Raw genomic sequence first — 25,036 nt, 5'->3', positions numbered from 1 at the left:
GAAATTATTCAATAATAAAAATATGGTATTTTGAACATTATCGGCTAAATAAATTTTCAATTTGTAAAAAATAGAAGTATTTGTTAAATAGAATTGTAAAATTAAAAATCGATTATGTGCTAAAGTGAAGTTAAAATTACCTCTAAAGTAACAGATAAATTTAATTTTATTACCTTTGGATTTCATCCTTACCTAGTCTAAATGGTGAAATATCTTTTTAAATTTTAGGAGGTGGCTTATAAAATTTACATAGAAACAAAACTTTTACGGATTGGTTTATTTCTTATCAAAAAAACCGATAAAAAACTGACAACAAAGGTGTAATACTTTCCTGGCACTGGTAATTTTTTCTTATATAGTAGAAAAATAATTATACACCTAAGACTTCTTTTTTCGTTGGGGGGTTATTTATGACGAAGATTTGTTGTAAAATTATTATTATATGATTAAATGAACCAAATATGCTTTAAAATTTCAAAAAAATTGGTAGATTTTATTTTATTGGCTCCCCCACCTCCGAAATTACCTTCCAAGAATTTTTTTGGTTTAAAGCTACCTAAAATTTATTTTTTGGTGGTGGAGTGGGGTGAATTATGATCAAAATGTATTGTATTATTATTATTATTAGTAAACGTTTATTATTTAAATTTTTAATCATATTAAAAATTTAGATAAACTTAATGTGATTAAAAGTTTAAATAAATAACAGTTTTGAGAAATCCCAAAAATCGATATTTTTAAACTTAGATCAGCTGCTCCCCCCCTCAATATTGCCCCCAATGTATTTTGTTTGAGGGGGGTTGCTTACCCTACTAGTATGCATAGGAAGACATTAAAAAAATTCTTTTAAAAAATATGAAATTAATAAAAAGATAGTTTTTTCGATTTTTAGAGAAGGAGGAATTTTGGGGAAGTTTTTAAAATAAATAATAAGAAAGCATGTACACAGGTACAGAACTTAATATAAAGTATGGTTATATTTGCAAAATTTTGAGAAAACTGACCACTGAAAACTATCTACCCCATCCCTGTAGATATTGACCCCAAAAGTTTACCAAAAAATAGCCGTACACACACGAGTCTAAATACAAAATTTCACAAAAATCGATTTATACAGTCAAAAGTTGTTAAGCTTCAAACGCGCCAACACAAATTCGTACATACCGGCAAACATTACCTCTTTTTTTGGTTTTTGTGGTTCCCGAGTCATGAAAACGTCGAAATATGCAAAAACCCCATTCCCCATTGTTGACTGGTTACTATACTTTTCTTCTTGCAGTATAGTTCTAGAGATATGAAGCCAGGAAAGTTTAAGGGAAACCCAGAATTTTAGTATGAGGTAATTTGTTTTAATTTTAATGGAAATAATAAAAATATTTATTTTAAGGCCTTAAAAACTGTGTTAAATTAAGTTCAAATTATTTTTTTACTAATATATTGCTTTAGATTATATTATTTATAATATGTATTAGACTATTTTTTTCTGCTTATTTTTAACCTTTTAAAAATAATTATTATTTTTTAAACTCTTTAATGCGGTTCCTATAATTAAATTTACATGAACAGTCACGTTAAAAAACAATAAAAAAATTTTAAAGCATTACATTGTGGAATACTACTGATAAATTTCGCTTAATTTAGCGGTAAAAGTGATAAAAATGTGCTACGAAATCTTGTCATTCAGAATTTTAGAGATAATATATGTTCATTAAAATATTAATTTAACACAGAAATAAAAACAATTGTCCTATTGTTGTATAATATAAATTTATCAATTACAGCAAATCAACTGATAAACCTAAGCGCTCGTGCTCATTTTAATGAATATAAGGCAATTATTAAAGAGATAAGGGAATCGATCAGTACAGATGTAGTTTTACTGGTAAACGTCAATAGCCTAAATTGTGTAGTTTAAATTTGCATAATTAAATAAATGAATACAATTACTGATGTAGTTACGATAAATTGCTAGCAAAAATTAACCTATTACTTTAAATGATTAAATAATTTATTATTTGGTTGAGTATTAAAAAAAATAAAAATAAATAGCAAAGATCTGAAGAACTGTAAATAAATAAACAAAATATATATATTTAAAAATTGTATATACTCAAGTAGATATATGTTTCAAACATTAAGTAATCGATTGAAGACATAAAAGAATTAGTAGAAATACAGAAAAAATACAAAAAAGGAAGTAGCACTTAGGAGGTAAAAAGGATTACTTGTAATCATAAAATAGAACAAAACTAAACGAGAAATAGTACAAACTATATAGAATGAACTTTTGTTAAAGCAAAAGATTAGCTTAAAGCTTAGGGGGTTACTCCTTTAACAATATAATAAATAGATAACGGTATTGGGATGTCTAAGTAAACAATATACCAAGTATCCGAAAAAGAAATGAAAAGGGAGAAAGGAAAAGGGGAAAAGGGTAAAGAGGAGAAAAGGAAAAGGAGGAAAGGGGGACGGGAAAATTGTAAAAAGGGAAAGGGGAATTAGGGAATAGGGAAGCAGAGAAATAGGGAAAAGGGAAATAGGGTAAAAGTAGAAGGTTAAATTTTGTGAAGTCCCGTGTGTTCAGGTTTTTAATGTTTTATCAAACCTTCAATTGTGTTAAGATTATATATATATACAGAATATATATATATATAAAAAAATGTGTATAAAAAAATATATATATATTCTGTATATATATATAATCTTATATATAATCTATATATATATATATATATATATATATATATATATATATATATAATCAAATCTAACAACAACGAAGAATTGCCGGTTCAACTAGTTTTTTATATAAACTGATTAGATGATCGTTTAATAATAGAAATGAGTTTATAATTATGAAATTAATTTTCTTGTAAACGGGTCTTAAAAATTCTGTCGAATCTATTTTTTCAATAATCGTTTAGCGTAATCATTCGTTTTATGTAATCTCATATTTTTTTCTGGAAGATTATATAAATCATAGAATTACTACCAGATACTAGTATTAAAAATCTATTAGGCAACTATAACGTTACAGTGTTTTTAATTTGTAAACATGCTGTTTCAATTTTACTATTATAAGTTCAATGTACTTGATTCTGTCTTTTCACTTGTTTTTTGTGGTACCCAGGTTTTACTGAAAAATATTTTTTTTTTATCTTTGCCTCTTTTGATTGTAGTCTAGTGTGCAGTTAAGAATGTAGAATAAAATAATAACAATTACATTTTAAATCAATCTGCTTTGCTTATGAGGTTTTCAGGTATGTATTGTTAAAGTAGAAATTTCAAATAAGTGGAATACTAAAAGAATATCCAGAGATTCTTGTTAACCATATCAATAAAATGACAACCATATCGTTAAAAAATTAAATAAATTACCAAAGTATAGTTAATAAACGATAATTTTATCAATGGACAGTTTCAAAACACTGAACCATATGTATATTTAGCTAAGTAAAGTTACAGTAAGCTAAACGTGACTCTACAGCCGGCCTCCATGGCGCGAGTGATAGCGTCTCGGTCTTTCATCCGGAGGTTCTGGGTTCGAATCCCGGTCAGGTATGGATTTTCACAAGCTAAAAATCATTTCATCTCATCCTCTGATGCAATACCTAACGGTGGTCCCGGAGGTTAAACGAAAAAAAGTAACTACAAGTTACTTAGAAATTAGAAAATCATTACTCGTCAAAATTTAAAAAGCGTAAAGAAGTAGATGCGCAGTAGGTTTACCTGGGGTATCTGAACTAGTGTTGGCACTCCTAATAATACAGTAGAGTGATAGTGCACCGGAAAAGAACGTAGTAGGAAGGAAGAAATTAGTTAACGGTCCAATAATTTTCCCCACGATGCTTAACTGAGCTTTCTAAACTCTGACAAGTATTACTAGGAATTAAGCAGCAAGTACCTGCAACAAAAGCCATTATTTACAGAATTCATAATATCCTAGCCACTACTCTTTATTATCTAATATTTTGGACTGACTTAAGAAAAATGGAATCTTTATAAAATTCATTAACAAAAGTTGCATAGGCTTAATATTTTTTGAATGGATACGAAAAGTCATGGGAACGACCAAAGAAAGGTTTGTATTTTTTCTGCAATTATTCTAGTATATTCTAATTGGAGGAAAGATGATGTTTATAGAAAACATCATAATAAACACCAAGTTTATAAGGCTAATACTGACTATGTCAGTATTAGCCTTATGGAAGAATAGAACGGGATTATGAAAAGTTCTGGCGCAAGATTTTATCCAAAATATTAGGATACTTTAATCGTTGTAACTGTAATTGTTTTTCTGTTTTGTAAATTGAAAATTTGTAGAATTATTATTTTAACCAAGAATTATTATACAATATTATTATTATTATTTTCTTATTTGTATAATTATATTTTCCAAATCTTTCAAAAAGTCGCGTCAGCGAAAAGTTTAAAATTTGTAAGTACTGAACTCTTACCCACCGGATTGCTCTAGTGGTGAACGCGTCTTCGCAAATCAGCTGGTTTCAAAGTCGAGAGTTCCAACGTTCAAAGCCTAGTAAAGGCAGTTACTTTTTTACGGATTTGAATACTAGATCGTGGATACCGGTGTTCTTTGGTGGTTGGTGGTTGGGTCTCAGAAATAGTCGACCTGAGACTGAACAAGACTACACATCACTCACACTCATACATATCATCCTCATTCATTCTCTGAATTAATACCTGACGGTGATTTCCGGAGGCTAAAAAGGAGAAAAAGAAAAGTATTGAACTTTTGAAGTTCTTCTCATTCGAGAAGAACGCCCAAAGAAGTTCAATAAGTTTAATATACAAACAATGACGAGCATTAGCCTGTTATATTTACAAATAAAGAGTGGCGTATGAAAATTATATTATAAGAATACAGATGTAGAAAGTAATATTATACGGTCTAACTTCGAGTGTTAATTCAGTTAGTAAAATAATTTTAGCTAAAAAAATTGGTTAGGAACTGAAGAATACCCAGTAAATTCCTCATACTTGTACGCCATTCTGAAATGTCAGATATTAATGGATAACTGGGTGTATAATCATGAGGAGGTAAGTATGGAAAAGTTGTTGGCCAAGTTCGTAGCAGAATGTTAATATACCGACAAAAAACGACACGAATAAAAACGTCTTAGCTCAGTTTGTTATATTTTTTAGCTCAGTTATAAAGATAATTTTCTGAATTGTCTAATCATATTGATGAAATATGTGATTATATCATTATAATTTAGAGAACAAACAACGGTACTTAAAATGGCGGTTCTGGGGTTCTTTGTCGAAAAAATTCAACACCCAAATTTTTTTCTACGGCAAAGTTCAAGAAACCAGTATTTTTAAGATTTGTAAGGTCATTTTCACAACCCTTCAGTAGAAATATTTTTACCTTCAGGAAGAAAACTTAATTAAATATACTTGCTAAGCTGACTAATAAGGCAATGAAAGAAAAACGAGTTAAGGTATGAAAGTGTCTCATTTAACCGGGTAATGATTTTTTGCAGGTGAGACTGCCCAGAAGATGGATTTTTGAAGAATTTAAGGTTTGAATGCAAGACTGAACTCAAACGTTCTTAACTTCTAAAATTACAGTTCTAAATTCTCAGTTACAAAAAAACCTTCCAGAAAAACAAATTTACTACGTCTCTTGGAACCAGCTAATTATTTTATTATTCTTTTCTTTTTCCCCCCTTACCACTGAGGTTGGAACTGTGTCGAATACATCGCAAAACCTCAGCGAGTGCCTCGCCTCAAACCCGTCGAAAACCCGCGGGATCCGACAAAGTCGTACCCCACGGGGGTCGCTCAGCCGGCAAATCGGGACTCGGTCTTTCCTTTGCCAGGTCTCACCCATGAGGAAGAGACCCAGCCAAATCTACGTTCTTTTATTTACCTACGAACATGAGGGGTCTCCGTCATTTTTTTAATCAAGTGTCAAATAACATTCACGATAATTATTCGCCATTTCTAGAACAGTTTGGCGACATCTTTATGAGGTAGGTATTAAAAGAATTACATATATTTTAAATTGTAATTCAGGATATGAAGCCTACTGAAATATTGTTAAAAAAACTTTTGTCCTAAATTTAATCCGTCTAATCTTCAACATGAAAAATAGTCATTGAGCAAATAGTGGAATAATCTGCAGAAATATAGAGATTCAAAATCTGATACGGAATTAGCTTGAAGTACGTAATGAAGTACTTGTTTCTAGAGTACTTCATTTCTTAACTTCGTTTCCTAACTTAATACTAAACGTCATAATCATAAAAAAGTAATAATTACTCGAAAATTGCTACTTATAAATTACTAGTACCTTTTTCTTTTTAGTTTTTAATTTTTCCAAAGCTAATGTATAACTTCTTTTGATTTTAGGTTCTTGTAAGAAATACAATTAAGTAACTGCAAATTAAAAGTGTAAAATAATAATAAATCTAAATTTCTCATGACCTAAAAAATGTGTTATTATGGATGCAATATACAAGAAAGATTACTTACTCATAACGATTTCTCTTTTACTGACTATTATTCATAGATAAGATCCGTCATTTAACAATTTTTACAATCAGTAATCTAGACAAAAGCCCCATTATAATAAAAAGTATTTTGATAATTTGTATTTTTATTTTTTATGTGATATCTGCACTAACAAGTTTAATTATTATACCAATATACTATTATTATTATTATTAATTTATATACTATACATTTATTATACGTTTCAGAACCATTTTATAAAACTCATTTTCTGTTTGTTAGTTCCAAAGACAAAAAAGTATCAATTTTAAAGAAGTATAATAGATGTCCTTGATAAACATTTTATAATGATTATACTTTCCTTTACAAAATCCATAAACAAAAATTATATCGGTATATTCCTTGGTAGAAGATTGAAACGGCATTTTTACACTACGATGTGATAATACTACAATTTCTTTATCTCTATAATAATTTATGTCAAAAGATTCAAACGAAGTACACAATTTTCATTGTTGATCAGCTGTTAATATGGCCAACCTACACAATAATATTTTTTTAAATATTTCTAAAGTAACATAATTTCAATTTAGTGTTTTACGTAATTATTTTGTTTTACCTCTGTAGATTACTGAATACGCACAGCTACAATATTGTTTTATAAATTTTGTATTTCTTTTAAAATTATTTTCAGTAATTAGCGTTTTTGTTTTTATTAAGCATGTTTATTAGGTATAGAGAGAATAACACGATTTTTTATCAGTTTTTCTTCAATAAAAAACAATTTTTAAAAGTTTTTATTTACTTTTTATTAATTGTATTTACATTAATTTTCTTAGAATTAAATTCTGTACAAGTTTTGTTACCAAATCTTCCGCATTTATTAGTCATTTAACAAAGCTATTGCGCTACAAACCTAAAAAAATGTTTTCGACAGAATTTTGTGTCTTACGTCGGATATCTTAAATAATATTGGAATTACAGTTCTGGGATCTGTTTTATCCTATTTAACAGCTCAGATTACATAAGAAACCACCAAAGTTATTCCTTAATTTTGGTCCCAAAAATTAGAGTACGGCTTCTTTTTAATAGAAGAGCTGAAAGCTGGGTGAAATTTTCACTAGCCGTAACTCGAAAACAAAGTTTTCAAACCTATAGTTACATGAACTTTTTTCATTATTTTCAGCAGTAGAACATGCCCTGAAAGATTTTCCGTTTCTTCGTGGGACACTATATAAAACTATAGTTGACAGTTAAAATCTACGTATGGTATAAAAAAATTATTGTTAGTAATTAGAGTTACTCAGATATTTTTTAAGAGGTAAATAGGTTTGGCCTTTCATCCGGAGGTTCCGGGTTTGAATCCCGGTCAGACATGTCATTTTTACACGCTACACAAATTGTCATTCATCTCACTACCTAACGGTAGTCTCGGAGGTAAAAAAAATGAGGTAAATGTAATTAGGTAGTGAAACGGACTAATTGAAAATATATCAAATGAACTAAGAAGGCTTACAAAAATTATTAAAGATTCTTTAACTAAGTAAAAATAATATCCTCATCTTTTGTGGAAGCAATCATAGCATTAATTAATTTTTAGACAGCCATTCTTGTAAACGTATTAATTTTACTGGTTCATTATTTCCTTAATTTGATAAATATCTTAATATCAATTAAAAGAATGAAAAGAAAGTTTAATATATTACAAGAAAGTACTTTTTACATTATTATTATTATTAAATTAATAAAAAATTAATTTAAGAAAAGTAATTTATTGAAATTATTAAATTACCTGGCGCCATTTGGCAATACGTCCCTGAAACAAAACATAAACTAATTTAGATATATGTTTTAGTAGAAAAATCCACTTATAATTAGTTTTTTTTATAATCTATATGTATATCGTTGCTAATAACTAACTGTTGATGCGACTATAAAAAAAACATATTGTGAGTCATTCATAATCAACTGTTGATAACTGTTGATAATCAATTACTGAAGATAAATTGATGAACATTTTTACAACCGTTCTTACGGTATAAGTGCACTCTAAGAAAGGATTTTTTGGAATTCCGAGATTAAAGAATTGAAATAGAGTAACAATAACTTTTACTATTTTTTTTAATTTCTGGGTAACAAATGATGTTGTCAACTTATTTTTGACGTATGTAGTCTTCATGTGAAAATCTAAAAATGAATTTATACATTTTTTTAAAATTCGATTGAATGAATGAAGAAAAGTAAAAAAAAACTTTAAACAGTGGTTCAAAATTTTCCCCATTCTGACTATACTAACCGAGATATTCACTTGATTTGGGCTTGCAAATACTCGTCAGATAAATATCTAAAAATCATTTTCGGTTTTTTCAAATTTATATTTTTTAAGGGGTACGATGGAATGCTGCCCGGCGGCTCAACCAACAAAGCCACTGCCTTTGTTACTGTATGTGCGAAGCGGCTGGCTGCACCTACCTTCTGTAATTTGACTAAAAAACACAAAATAAAAAAAAAAATTGACCGCGACGGGAAACGCAAGTAAACATATAGAGAAACAGAAGGTGCGATGCAACGGGAATGTTAGTAATTTTATAAATAAGCAAGCTTTCCCAAATGGAAAAAGAGCACCCATAATAATGTTTAAATTAATAGATCTACACGGATTGTGCTAATTTTATTTTCCTGCTTTTAAAATTTATTTTGACTTCCTCATAGGAATACGAGAAAAGGTTTAATCTTAATACTTATATAAGAAAACATTAATTTACACTATTAAACAAAATAATTAAGCAGTTAACTAAAACTAGTAACATAACTTGTTTATCAAGACGCTAACAGCATTCAAGCTAATAGGTTTTACAATCGGATTTGTAATAAACAAAAGTAACAGCAGTAGAGAACATTCTAAATATCTTCCTAGCTGTTTTAATGTAAACGGTTGAGTCAGAACTCTATTTTCTAATCGGATGCTACTTTTTTTTTACAAAAATTAATAAATAACAAAGCAAAAATCATATTTGACAATTTTTTTATCCAGGTATTTATCCAGATATTCAAAACTTTTAACAACCTCGAAAATGATCACAATTCCCCTGTAAAAGAAGACAAATGCCACACTTACAAAACAAATTAGTGCTAATTGAAGTATTTTAAATTATAATTAGAGTATATTATAATAGTACATAAAGTATAACAGAGATGTAGAAACAGATAAAAAATTTAGATTAGAAGTAAACTTAAAGAATAACAAAGAACAATAAATGTCGACATTAATAGCAGAATACAATGAAAAATACGAGTAATTTTAACATTACAAACTATAACCGGATCAGAAATTCTCTCTTTAATATTTTAACAAATAAATAAAGCATCGCTCGAAAACCAAACAAAGGTTTACGAGTATTAATACAGTGAAGTGTAAGAAAAATAAAAATATTATTTAAAGATAAATTTCATATTAGAACTTTATTTAAAGATTTTTTCCCATCTACGTATAGCCGTGTTGATGAGAGGTAGCGTCTGCCTATCTGCTATTTCAGTATTAGAAGTGACAATCTTAGCTAGTAAATCTATTTTCGCTACAATTACTCTCTTTTTAAATACATTTTTCTTTTGGTACTAACAAGTGCTTCTGACGGTAATACTTGCTTCGTTCTATAGGAACGAATAGAATTTATTTTGATTCGATGTGAATGAAGACTAAAAATTATTATTTAGGTATGCTAAATCTTTATTAATTTAAAATCTGTGCGGGAGCACGCTACATTTTAGTTAGTATTAATGATGGTGATATTCCATGGATGTCTGTAAAAGAAAAATGTTTACTGAGCAAGATAAATAAGAAGAACCTAAAGAATTTTAGAGAGTGAAAGTTTAATTTTCAGGTAATCAAGTGAAGGTGCAGCTCTGTCACCGAGATTAGGAATGGAGATAGTGTTACGTTCAGTTAGCAATCCTGCTTTCAGAGTAGTGTGACCGAGGATTTTGGGATAGATGGCGCCACTGTTTGTAAAAAGAGTAAATTTAGATACGGGCATTAGTTGATTCTTGATAAAGGGCATAACTGGATATTATTTCCTAGCACAACGGTAGAAATAAATAATGGAAAGATTTTATTTCAAACTCGTTACCAAATGCTGACCGCAGTAGTTGCATTAAAATATATCCACAAACATTTAACGACATCAATACTGATAATAATTAATATTTCTTTACATTTTAAACAGAACATTCCTTAAATTGTCAGTAATGTTCTATTTCACTGTGAATTATTCTGGTTACTATTTTGAAAGTTCGAGGTATCAAAACGATAGTATAATAATAATCTTGGTCTTATTTATTATTTTTTCTCTCAAGTACAAATTTAATCAAATAAAATTAGTTGGCTCTGTGGATGTAAAGGAACTAAATGAGATCAAATAATTTTTCTTGTGGTCTTTTAGGAAATTTTCCGCTCTTTAGAAATGAATAACGTTGAATTTTAATTGTATTTTAAGCAGATTAAAGACAGTATGTCTTATTTTATAAATAATTCAAAACTGCGTATTTTATAAAAATGTATGCGTTTAAATGATTTTTAAAAAGCTATAATTACTTCTTTGTACGAAGTAAAGGAAGTATTGCGATCGTGAAAAATTTCGGTTTTTTCAGATTTCAACGGAAATATCCATTTTGACCATCCATGAATCCATTTTGACTAGTTTCGGCGTGACATCTGTACGTACGTACGTATATATCTCGCAAAACTCAAAAACGATTAGCCGTATATGTTCAAATTTTGGATTTAGGACTGTTGTAACATGTAGTTGTGCACCTCTCCTTTTTATTGCAATCGACTGGACCAAAAGTATCCAAAAAAGTCCAAAATCCAAAAAAAATTGGATTAGTGGTACTTATTTTCATTGGTTCCAAAGTTAACTTCAAATGAAATTTTAATTAATGAAATATTTGCATCTTAGAATGGGAAGGGATATCGGTTCGAATGCGAGTTCATATACTTATTTGATTTAATTTTTTTTTAAATTGAAATATATTTATTTATTAATAATTATTAAACCTGTGATTGCAAAAAAATAAATAAATAATAATTCAATAACAACAATAAAAAAAATGAAAGATCAGAAGTTATTAGTATAAAATTTTATGTACTTTTAATTTAATTCAGAAATTTTTTCAGAGGTTAATAATTATTAATAAACCAACATATTTAAATTAAAAAGAGTAAAAAAATGTATATATATGTATATGAAGTCGGATTCGAACCGATGTATGCATGGTTACGGATCCGACTTGTTCTCACTTACACCACATAACTACTTGAGCGACGTGAAACAAAATTAATACGTAAACTAATATATATTGCCGATATGGTCACCACAAAAAATGTGATGCAATGTGGTGTCCACAACAATGCAAATGTGTATGTAACTTTATTAAAGAATTAGAGGATCGTATTTCACTTTCAAATGAAATAATTTTAAATGAAGTGCAGCAAAAAATGTGTATATGTAATTTAACAGGCGTACAAGGATGTGATGTCTACCTCAGATTTTTCGCTATAAAAATTCATTGATTTGGAACCTTATTTACTTACTTCTTTTCGTATTTTTTCAGGCTCAACGTGTTTTCCAAACAAAATTTATTTATTGCTTTGAAGGTTTTTATCGCAGCATAGCGATCAAGTGTAGTACTACGAGCAGGTAAGTGAGTTAAAAGAAAAAAAGAAGAATTTATTGGTAAGTAACTAGCTTAGAATGTGTCCTACCAATATATTTTTTTGTCATTGCTTCTTAGACGGCTCTGTGTGTTGTCAGTTAAACAGATTTATTTATGTTATTCTGTACGTGATAAAATAAGCCATTTTATAGTTGAAATTATTATTTGTTAAACATTATTGTTATTAATTAAAATTCACTATTTTTTTTTTAAATATTGAAAAAAATTGATGTGTTTTTCCGATGAAAATATATTATTTTATTAGACTTTATTATACTTATTTTGAAATCTGAACGCACTTTTCCACTTTCATAAATCACACTAATTTTGAGTATTACGAATATACAAATAAATAATTTTAAATGTTTTCCTTACGTATACTGGAAAACACTTGTAATGGTATATTACCTACCGTATTTCCTTATACTCTTCTAGATCTTTGATAATAAAATTGTGATTTTTAGTCCGGAGTTTTTTCTGAATTAATTATCAATCACTAGTTCTTTCTCCAACAAATCGCCATACAGCTTTCTCCTCTGCCGATCATTTGTATTTTTCCACCTATCATCTCTTAGTTTACTTTTTATCACTGGTTTTCAACCTACATTTTCGTTGCTCAATTATTTCTTTCTTACCTGACACTATTCTTTTTACTTTATAAGAATATATTTACCCTTCAACCACTTTCCCTTTTATATTGTCTGTATATTTTATTTATTGAAATACGATATATATTCTCGTTCTGATATATTTTGTTGTTGTCGTGCATACTATAATCATTCATTAATGAAAATACATTAATTACAAACTTGCAAATATACAAATAAATTAAAAAAATGTTTAATGGCTTAAAAAATTTTATATGTTTTAATAGCTTAAAAAAAAGTAATAAATCTTTTTCCATAATAAAATGTAACTGGGAGGTACATACATCAATTGTTTACTTCATATATTGCAAAAGTTAATAAATAGAGATAAAAGTGGTACATTTTAACGTAGTTGGTTGTTCTTCAGTTTATCAGAACCAGTCGCTAAAAAAAAAAATTGTACTAAAAATATTATTTTCTCACTTGTTTTAGTTCTATGATGTTTTCATTCTTTCACTATGGAAAAACATCGTTTTTATGCTTAAAATTAAGTACGGAAAATAAATTTTTGAATACTACTACAAAAGAAAAAAAATAATCTAAGTAAGAATATTAAATTGCCAATCTCCGTACCGTAGAGTGGTATCATTTCTGCCTTTCATCCGTAAGGTTCAGGTTCAAATCCCAGTCAAGTGGGGCAATTTTTACACTTTATAAAAATTTACTTCCTATATTTCCACGAAAAAATGTTTCTTATAAGCTTATGTAATGAATTAGTCATTTGTCTTTTCTTTGTTAATATACTGCTATTGTTTTTCTCGTTCTAGAAAAAAAAATATCAGGGATATTTTAGGCTTGTGCACTATTATATTTGCTATGATGATTAAAGCGAGAATATTACAGTTCATATGACCTTTTTTTAAACTAATATTTATTATAAATTATTATTATTGTTACTGTTATTATTATTACTATTATTATCATGTGAGAAAGAAATTAACATATTAAGGTCGCTTTGAAATATGACTAGTACTCTGTTCTTCCTACATAGATAATAATACAATATAATGAAAATCAAAATAAAATTTATTACTGATATCAGTAAAAATAAAATATGAATTAGATCTATTTTAATTTATTATGTTAATGTATGTAGTCTATTATTTTAAATTAAAAATGATATGTTCGTAGACGCAATGTTTATAAGTAAGTTTAATTAATTACTCCATTTATTATTATTATTATTATTATTATTATTATTATTATTATTATTATTATTATTATTATTATTATTATTATTATTATTATTATTATTATTATTATTATTCTTTTAATAACTTTAATTTTATTGTTTAAACTAATCTAAGATGCCTGAAGAAAAAAGATAAAAACGTTTTACATAATAATTGAAATTCTCGAGAATTAATAACATGGAGTGAAATAATAAAATACTTAAAATTACAACGAAATCTAGTTGCAGCGAAGGAAAAGAACAGTTATTTATAATTAGAGCAAGAAATAGTAGCTTATTCTAAGCTGAGAAACGGTGAGTAGACGGGATCACTAAGGCTGAGATAGATAAGTTACGAATACTAATTAAAAATCGAAAATAGTTCAAAACGAAAAACAAAAACAATATATATATATATATATATGTATGTATGTATGTATGTATTCAGATCATCTAATTCCCAATGAGCCTCGTTCTGGAGAGTAAACTTGAAACAGGAAAACGTTCACGGAAATTAAATCAAGAAATGGAAATGAGGGTAAAACGAATGGTTGGTGAAAAAGGTAAGCATTTGTTAATTGCGGATAGGTTTTTATCTTAATTGAGTCAAACGGTGGGGACAAGGATAGTGTAAGAAAGATAGTGTAAGTGTTGCAGGGTATTAGTAGACTTTACATAGTGTGGGAAAGGATTTATTGCAGATGATTATACCATGATCCACCTCGGAAAATTTAATTTGCTTAGGAAAATGTAACTTACCAGAAGTAGAAGAATTTTTTTACATAGAAAAAAAGAGATGACTGATGTAACGAAGTCATAAAAACCAGACATAAGGCAGAAGAAATTTCAACATAAATGAATTCTTAATAACAAAACAAAATCTTATGTAGTTCTGCTGCGCAAGAAGACCGACTTTTCCTTATTTTATTTTGTTTTCATCCTTTTGAAAAAGAATCAACTCATTTAAATCTAAAATCTTACAAAAATAAAATTTATCAATAAAAAAATAGTTACACGTCAAAAAAAGGATACAATAATAATTTTAAAGAACCAACAAAGGTTTCAACTCACTTGTTGTGACTCACTGCATAAGCGCATATGAAAAATACAGAGCTAAGTAGTCAACATAAACCCAAAATCTTTTCGATTTTAAATTGAGTACAACTCAAGAACGACTCGACCAATCTTCATCAAATTTTCACATACACAATATCAGCTACACTAATACAGCATGTTTAAATTTCAATGAAATTGATCCAGTAGTTTTCGAAATTCTCAAGCCACAAAAATTTATACAAAGGCCTATGTATGTATAAGGAAAGCCAAAAATTTAAATAAATGGTATTTTCGTACTCCTCATTCCTCAAAACGTAAAACGAGTTCATTTTCACCCCCCTACTCACACCATGCGACCGAAAGTAATACCGTACTTTTCTTCGAAAAATTTAATTTGGAAGGAATTGTTAAACAAAATGTTTATTTTGACATTTTTTGATTACTGGTGAAATATGGTCAACAGAATTTCTAAAATGAAAAATGGTAGAACAATTTTTAATAGTTAAAATATGGTGGTGAGGGTAGATGAATTACCAAAGGATATAGCAAAAGAATTTGAGAAGAAAGAAATTAATGGTCAAGAGAACGAGGGTTGGCGGGCCATGTATTAACATCCATGTTTATTTAATTTGTTAATAGATAATAAAAGGAGACTATAAAGAAACATTCATCAAACAAATAAATGAAAATGCAGTATGTAGTAAGAAGTATCAGAACATTCACATATGTCTGATGAAACAAATTAATTATACTTTCAAATGAAAAAAATAAAAACACACGAATTTGCATAACTGATTATTATTAAGATTTAGCATATGTGTAGCCTTTTTTTTAGTAGAATGTATTCAGTACAGTTGCTCACTAAGCAGAAAGAAACAATTAACAATTTCATAGTAGTCTCTCATTAAACGTTACAATATTTTTGAAATAATATATACAAAGGAAAAGCTTTTCAACTCGTACGTCTTAAAAATGTATGCTGGTTCAAGTGCACACTAAGAACATAATGCGATACTCACTAGATGCCCATAAAATGCTAATAAAATTTAACTTTTCAGAATAAATAAAACACTTAAATTAACAAATGTTTATAATTATATTTAATCTATTCACAATTACTTTATACACCCACTCCATGACATAAGCATTGAAAGGCCAACTAACACCTGAATTTAAGCATAATATAATAAATATATACATAGCTTATTAATTAGTTAATAATAATGAGATTTATAAAATATGCTATTAAAATGTAATTTTTCAATGTGGATAAAAATTTTAATTTACAAACGGTTATAAACAAGCTTAATTTACTCAGATCATTAATAGTCAATTAATAAATTAAATTTCCGGCTTCCGTGGTGGAGTGGTAGCGTCTCAGCCTTTTATCCGGAGGTCCCGGGTTCGAATCCCGGTCAAGCACGGCATTTTTAATACGCTACATTTCCATATTTCACGCACAAGCTTCAAGCTTACGTGGCGATATCATCAAGCAAAAAAAAAAAATTAATTAGTAAATAATTATTAATTAATACAAATTAATTACTTTCTAAAAAATTAGTATACTGGTAAAATGTTTTCGCTACTTATAAATAAATCTTAGCATACAACAACCGTAACGCATATTACCGTAACTAACCCACTTTTGTTCTAATGAACAATCCTTTACAAATAAGCGTGTCGATGTTAAAAAAAAATTATTTCGACTATTTAGTAATATAATTAATACAACACCAAATGATGATGTACCATTATAATTCACTTGACGTGACATTAATCTGAATGATCACTTGAATTTAAACAATACAAATATGAGTGTAACATGACATTTACTTTTGTTTATAAATATCAGAGGTAAAGGAGTTTATACATTAAACATTATATTTTGTAAACTAACTAAAAGAGTTTTTTTTTTGTTTTTTCTCTTTCCGTAGGGGTAGGAAAAAGCTCTGCCAGCCGCCGTCAGGCCAGCACTGAAGGCAGTGCGGGGCTCTCACCCTCTAAAAAACCTACCCCCCTATCATGCAGGAGCCGAATCTAAGCCATATGATATGTACAGTCCCTGCATGATCACCCAGGCACTCTACTATCCGAATCCGTATGACCAAAAGGCGTCCCCAACGGGTGATCGACGAGCGACGACTACGAGGAGCCCCCGCCGCCCACTCCGAGAAGCTGGCCACCCTTGATCACCCGTCATCGAACTCCACGTCTCTATAGATCCGCATCTGTTCAGCCTGTCGTCGCCTCTCTTCATTGGCCTTCCCTCCTATCATCGATATGATCGTAGTCAAGATACATCCCCAATTATTGCTGTTGCTGAGCACCACCTCAATTATATTGTTGACTTCTCCACACCCTGATCCTCGAACACTACTCTTAAGTTGCACCATCTAGGACAAAATAACACCACATGCTCTGCTGTATCCAGTCCGCCGCAATCGTGACAGCGACTTGTATGGCATATGCCCATCCTGTAGAGATAGTCCCGAAAAAACTGTGATAATGTTAGGGGTAGCTTTATCTTCTGGTTTTGTAGCTTTAGAGTATTAGCTTTTAAGTTTATTTTCATCTAAATTAAATAGGATCTTATTTTAAATATTTTATGCATTTAAATAAATTTTAAAGTTTAAAAAACCTAAGAAATATAATTATATTAGAATAAGTATATTTAAAAATACATAATTATTAAAAAAAAAAAACCTCATGGTTTAACTCTTATCTTAAGGTTTAGTTTAATAAGATAATTACATTACACTGGGACTCCGGTCTTACATTCCCCCCGCCCTGAAGTAATGGGGAACCCCCGAAGGGATCCCCCACCAGGACTACGGTCTTATTTACCCCCCCCCCCCCCCGCGTGGCTCCACCAGGAGTCCCCGTCCACTCGTCAATGATGAGACGCCGAGAATTAAATTTAAACTTGTCCAATACGTAAACGATATACTGTATATGAAGAATACTTTTAATAATAAAAACAAATGAAAGAATCATTAAATATTATATTCAGGTTGAAGTTACGACTGTTAAAATTAACAGAAAATACTATATAAATATAAAAAACAGTATAAAAAACAGAAAATACTATATAAATATAGACTGCTTAAATTAGAGAAAATGATTTTAAAATAATTAAATCCTTAATTAGGCAAAATGACTGTTTTGTTTATTTATTCTTGTAAAATTTAGATCCAAAGGTTCGTTTAAATAAGATATCACACAAGATAAATGACCTAAGTCAGTAATATAATTTTATAAGAATTATAAAAAATTAAAAATGAATACGGAAAATAAAGTACGATTAAAAAAAAGTGAATCTATAAAAGTGATAATAAAATAAAAAATAGAAATGGTTTATCTAATGAAATAAATACAGACATGAGATATTATAAACAAGATAACGTTTTATAAGGAAAAATATTACTTTGTTTTATTCTTTTACTTCCGTGATTTCAGTTTTTATTAAGTATTCTCATAATGGCATGTACGCGTATGCCGGGGTAGTTATTAGCACAGAGGATAAACACACTTGCTTTTCCGTACGGAAAGTCAGCAAATTAAGATCGTAGCGTGATATTAATTTGCTCATATTACTGACGGTAGATAGATATTTATAACTGTTTAGTACAGTTTTAGTTCAATTATTATTAATGACGATATACAATGCATGTAATTCAATTCAACTATATATATATATATATATATATATATATATTATACACTTTCTCACTCTTTCTAGCCTATTATTTTCTTTTAGTACCTATTTCATCAACAAAGTTTTATACGCATCAGACGTAAATTATTTGGGCATGTTCTGGTACTCTATCACCGAGACATGATACAAAAGAAAATATTGGGACATCGTTATATACAGAGTATTACCGAAACTAAAGTCTACGACGAGATACATGTCGTAGACTACGTGTTTCATATATGTGTAGGCGTATATATATCTCACACTTTTTCTTTCTTTATCCTGTTTAACCTCCGGTAATTACCGTTCAGATAATACTTCAGAGGATGAATGAGGATGATATGTATGAGAGTAAATGACGTGTAGTCTTGTACAGTTTCAGTTCGATCATTCCTCAGATGTATGGTTAATTGAAACCTAACCACCAAAGAACACCGGTACCCACGATCTACTATTATATATACTCACACATACCAAATAAATGTTACGTTACTGTGAAAGACTCAAACTGGAGAACGTCAATATTCTCCGCTGAATATCAACACATACCAAATACGTTGCTGAAAGACCGAAATATTTGCTTACACGAGTATTATTGTACATTCGGACCTTCGCCGGTATATGTCGACAAAGACATATGAGCTCTGGTGGGGTTCGGTACGATAACCAGAAATTAAAAAAATAAAATCACCCAATATCAATCTATAAGGTAAATATTATTAGATTACGAGAAACCCTCGTAAAAAAAAATCTGATGTGGACACCAGATGACGTCCTTGTAAGCCTATTATATTTTTTATATATTTATATTATTTATTACATATTTTTTTATTTTTTTTCTTATTGGATTATTATTTATTGTAAAACTTTTTACAATCACAGGTTAATAATTATTAATAAATAAATATTTTTAATTTTAAAAAAAGTTGGATTCTCACCGATGTGCCTTCCCCTTATGAGATCCAAATATTTCATTAATTAAACTTTTATTGGCTTATAACTCTGTAACCAATGAACATAAGTACCACTTATGATATTGTTGAAAAGTTCTCAATGAGGGCTTATTATTTCACTTAAAAAAAGTGCAATAAAAAGGAATAAATTAACAATATCTGATAGGCCTATCAAACTGATTCGTAATTATCACTGATGTATCACTTTAACAGCAAGGACTAATCAGAGCTACTGAACAAATTCTATTTTCAATCAAAACAAGTCTATTAACGCCATAAAGAAATTCCAACTAGAGGGATCATAACACAAAAATTGTTGATCAAAGTTCAATTATTGAAAGGTTATTTCTATTAATTATAAAATCAAAAATTTTTGGAAATTACTTTCCTGGTTATAAATAATTATCAGTAAAGGATTAATATTTTAACTATTGCTATAACCAGTCTTACAACCTAGCACATGGGACCAATAAAATTTAAATGATGAACAAAAGGGTATAAATTCTCATTAAATCAGCTACAATAAAGGAAATGTGGACTGGCCCATCTATAAAAAGCGTGATCCACCGCCATTGAATTGGTGCGGTATTACCCTAGTTCGGAATTTCACAACCCATTCAATAAAACAAATTAAACAGTACTTCGAGCGCACATTTGCTACAACTTACACGATCACTTGCCTTACGCAAGGAGTCGGTCTATTACGGTAGCTAATTAACGTCTATCTACACGGACATGTATCGTCAACCAACTTTCTGGGCGGGGCCTTGTGTCCTTCCCAGGTAGTTTGAGGTGATGGCACCCCTTGAAGCTGAGCTTATGTTTAGTCGAGAATCCGGCTCCAAGGGGCAGGGAAATCGACAAGATAATCGATAATCGGCAAGGAGCGGAGAAAGAAAATAGATAATATAATAAAAAAGTATAATAATTTTTATTAAATTTTTATAGTGATCAGAGAATTCTCTAACAAATGAATTTGATTTATTTTAAAATATTAAAAAAATAAAAATAAACAGATTTTTTGCTTCCGTTGCCTATTAGTGGTAGGTGATCATTTATCTGTAATCGCAGACTTATTTTATAAAAATATGTTTACTGTAATATTAACAAGTGTCTTTGTTATATTAATGTAAATAAAACCGATCAACCTTTGACTTTCTTCTCATTACTTATCTGGATGTGCTCAATTCAATGTAGTTACTTTGAATGCAGTCAAAATATATTTTGATAATAAAATATTTAACAAGCGCTATGTACGCAAAATAATCCTCCACGTGGGATTTATCTTTGGTTATTCATATTTGACATTCAATAGAAAGAAAATAATCTGTTAATGAAATTCTTCTTAGAATGGAGTGTTAATCATTTTAATATTATTCAAAATTATTGTCATGTTTTCTTATTGCTGCATCCTTGCATTTTTCTCTCAAGGATGATAAATCCCACATATAAAAACTTCTTTATCCATTTCTCTATCTTTTAATTATGCTTTTCCCAAAGTCTGCTGACATGTTACTCTTTGCCAAAAATTTTACTTATGGTTGTAATCTCTCGAACTATTTTGAATGTTAATCATTTTAAATTTTTATAAGAAAATAACTTTGCTAACAAGGAAAGAGTTATGGAAAGAAAATAAGTTACCGTTTAACTTTAAAAAAAAATTACCATCAATCGTATAGGTTTTCGTAGATTGACAGATTTATAAGGTAAATTATACGCGAGTGTATGTATATACGAGTATATATAAAACAGAATAAACTAATTTTTTCAGAACAATAATTTTGATAATGGGATATTAAGAAAATAGTAGGTTTACTTATCGGACTATTACGATTGTCAGAAGGTATCAAAAGAGCAATAATTTCCATTACATTTTGCAGAGATGGGATTATTTTCTTTTACAAAAATAAATAAACAATAAAGCCAGTAAAAGTTGCAAATTATTTAAATCTTTGTTTGCTTGGAAAAATAGTCATGAAAATGTTCCAATTGTTTCAACAATAATTGGAATTGGCCTCGTAGAACACAAGGAATACGCATTTGCGAATAAAAAAGACTTTTAAAATACTTAGATAAAAGTAATTCTATTACGAAAAAATATTCTACCTCAGCGTTAGAAAAAGTAATAAGTGTTTAAAAGAGATTGTAACCCTTAGAATGAGAGTATATAATCTACGAATGGATAGATTTTACATCTAAGATGGCAATGTTGCACTCTAAGGTCAGTCATCAGTAGAAATGTATCAGTAAGTGTATGACGTATACACTTACGTTCATTATTTTGTGTCATGTCATCTATGTCGTTTTCCAAGGATTAGAGTGCTTATTGTAAAGGCTTATTCAGGAGCAGGTTTTTCAAAATAAAACAGCAGGTTTGAAAAACGTGTTTCATTTGAAATTTCTCCAATTAACAGTCCGCAATAAGAACAATATCTCATTCAATAGGTAAATTTAAATAGGTGAATTTGGTGAATACTCCTGTATTCAGAATCAAAAGAGCTTAGGCCGACCATTACTATTAACAGGGGAAGTTCACAAAAATGTAAAAAAGGAACACATACAACCTTTTAAAAAGTTCACGTCGTAGAATGCACTATCGACAGCTGCTCTTTCAAGGTCACAAGAATATTAAAATTGTATATTTATCGCATTGTTGGTGTTTATGAATTTATAGAACCCATGAAAAACTTAGATTATTGACGTTTGTTTTATCTTTTATTGATGGAAATTGAATTGAGGTGCTGTATCATGTTTATTTTAATGACGTGGATTAGTTTAACCGGGATATTACGTGTCAAAACAGTCGAATATGGAGTATGAGAAGCCTCACAAATTTTACGGATAATCATTACACATACGTAAAAATGGTGTTTGGTGCGATATCTTCCACTTTCGTCTAATAGGTCTTTTATTATTGTTTTTTTTTTTTTTGTTTTTTTTAACCAACTAAACTAAATCGATAAAATAGTATTCTGTTAGAGAAAACGAAAAAGAAATTGTTGATTTCATCAAGATGCCGCTACCTGCTGGAGAAACGACACTTATATTTACAACAGCAAATATTTTTTTTTTGTAATCGCTTGGTATCAGAAGACTTGTGGGTATCAAGATTTCCAGATCCTATACCAGCATATTTTCTTTAGAATTTCATTCCGGGAACATACTGCATCAAAACTAAAATAAACGTTTTATTATGGAAAAAGCCTTTTAATTAAACATTAGTAGAAAACGTTAACGCATTGCTAGTATAAGATTACCGTTACAATTACGTTACATGGTTACCTGGTGCAAAGTCAACTTACGTAGATTCAATAAATCTATTAGAAAACTATTTCTGTTTTTCCTAGGAATAACTGAACCTTAATTTATTCCATTTTTTGTTTCATTAGCCGGTTGATAGATTCCATTCATGTCTCTCTTCTTTTCTCTTCTAAACAATTTCTTTGGTTTAACATAAATTCTTTATTCTACTTTCAGAATTATCTGTCTTATGCAGGGTTATTCAAAAAGAAGTAGCAGATTTCATATTTTTATTTTTAACTAAATATAAAAGATTGAAACACATGTCACGTTTAATGAATAGAGGAAGTTCCTAATTTTAAAAGCCCATCTATTAGTTCCATTCAACTCCATACAGCGTCGTTGTTGCTGTTTTTGCTTCCTTGTAGGAAGTAAAGGAAGTATTGTGATCGCGAAACATTTCGGTTTTCAGATTTCGATGGAAATATTCATTTTTACTATCCCTGAATCCATTTTGACTTGTTTCGGCGTGACGTCTGTACGTATGTTTGAATGTATTTCTCATAACTCAAAAACGATTAGCCGTAGGATATTAAAATTTTGGATTTAGGACTGTTGTAACATCTAATTGTGCACCTTCCCTTTTGATTGCAATCGACTGAACCAAAAGTGTCCAAAAAAGCCCAAAATCCAAAAACAATTTGGATTTTGGACTTTTTGTTAACTGCAATAATAAGCCCTCATTGAAAACTTTTCAACGATATATCATAAGTGGTAATTATTTTCATTGGTTCCAGAGTTATAGCCAAATAAGAATTAATGAAATATTTGGTCTTACAAGGGAAGGTACATGGGTCGAATCAGACTTCATCTCTTTTTTTTTAACTTTTTTTTTTTTAAATTTAATTATATTGATTTATTAATAGTTAATAATATTATTAATATTTAATTAATGAAATATTTCGATCTTATAAGGGGAAGGCACATCGGTTCGAATCAGGGTACGTTTTCGTTTTATACCACCCAAAAAGTCTTACCGAAATCAGCTCAAAATCACACAAAAATAATTATTATGTTGAAAAAACAATTTTTAGACGAGAAAAAATGTAAAAAACTTTACATTTTTTCCAAATGTTTAAAATTTTTTTGTAAAAAAACTTTTGACAAAGATGCAGAAAGCATTACTCCTGATAATTACAGATATCTTCTTCTTTTCTTTCTTTTTTCCTATTTAGCCTTCGGTAATTACCTTTCAGATAATACTCAGAGGATGACATGTATGAGTGTAAATGAAGTGCGGTCTTGTACAGTCTCAGTTTGACCATTCCTGAGGTGTATGGTTAATTGAAACCTAACCACCGGTATCCACAAAAATAACTCCAGTATCCAGGATCTAGTATTCAAATCCGTGTATAAATCCGCTAACCGTGTAAAATCCGTATTCAAATCCGTGTGAACGCTGGAACGCTCGACTTCCAAATCAGCTGATTTGAGAAGACGCGTTCACCACTAGACCAACCCGGTGGGTGATAATTATACAATATAAATTAACAAAACTTAACCTAGGCTTGCTTCTCTCGATAACCTCGCCTAATTAACTGTTTTGTTTTGATTATTTAATTAATAAATAATTATTTGAATACTTGATCGTGGATACCCGTGTTCTTTGGTGGTTGGGTTTCTATTAACCACACATCTCAGGAATGGTTGAACTGAGACGGTACAAAACTACACTTCATTTACACTCATACATATCATTCTCATTCATCCTATGAAGTATTATCTGAACGGTAATTGCCGGAGGCTTAACAGGAATAAGAAAGAAATAATAAATAATTGCAATAATTACTGAATTTATTATTTAAATACTCAAAACGTTACTGTGTAAATTAGTCAAGGTTAACGAGCGAAGCGAGCGTAGGTTAAGTTTGGTTAAATTTTATATTTATAAAATAAATAGATATGAATGTTTATATTGAAAGAGTTCCTAATATGTTCAAAACTTGATTTGGCGAGAAAAATTGATTTTTTTCATTTTTGAAAAAAACAATTTTTTTTAATTTTAAAATTATTTTTATGTCCAAAA

General features: G+C 29.3%; 1 protein-coding gene across 2 annotated transcripts in view; it reads right to left on the bottom strand.

Moving 5' to 3' along the window:
• Mtp (microsomal triacylglycerol transfer protein) overlaps positions 1-25,036 on the bottom strand; it is a 132,003-nt gene that overhangs the window by 94,606 nt on the left and 12,361 nt on the right. Inside the window, exon 2 of one of the 2 annotated variants that reach the window (XM_075358115.1) lies at positions 8,270-8,293. The exons of the other annotated variant lie outside the window; for it this stretch is intronic. Within the exon in view, the coding sequence (XP_075214230.1) occupies positions 8,270-8,293 (24 nt within the window). The remainder of the gene's footprint in view (positions 1-8,269; positions 8,294-25,036) is intronic. 2 annotated transcript variants of the gene reach the window in all.

The sequence above is a fragment of the Lycorma delicatula genome, chromosome 1, assembly GCF_047948215.1.
Source record: "Lycorma delicatula isolate Av1 chromosome 1, ASM4794821v1, whole genome shotgun sequence".
NCBI classification, from domain to species: Eukaryota; Metazoa; Arthropoda; class Insecta; order Hemiptera; family Fulgoridae; genus Lycorma; species Lycorma delicatula.
The sequence above is the reverse complement of the archived record's forward strand: the minus strand, read 5'-3'. Positions and strand labels throughout refer to the sequence as shown.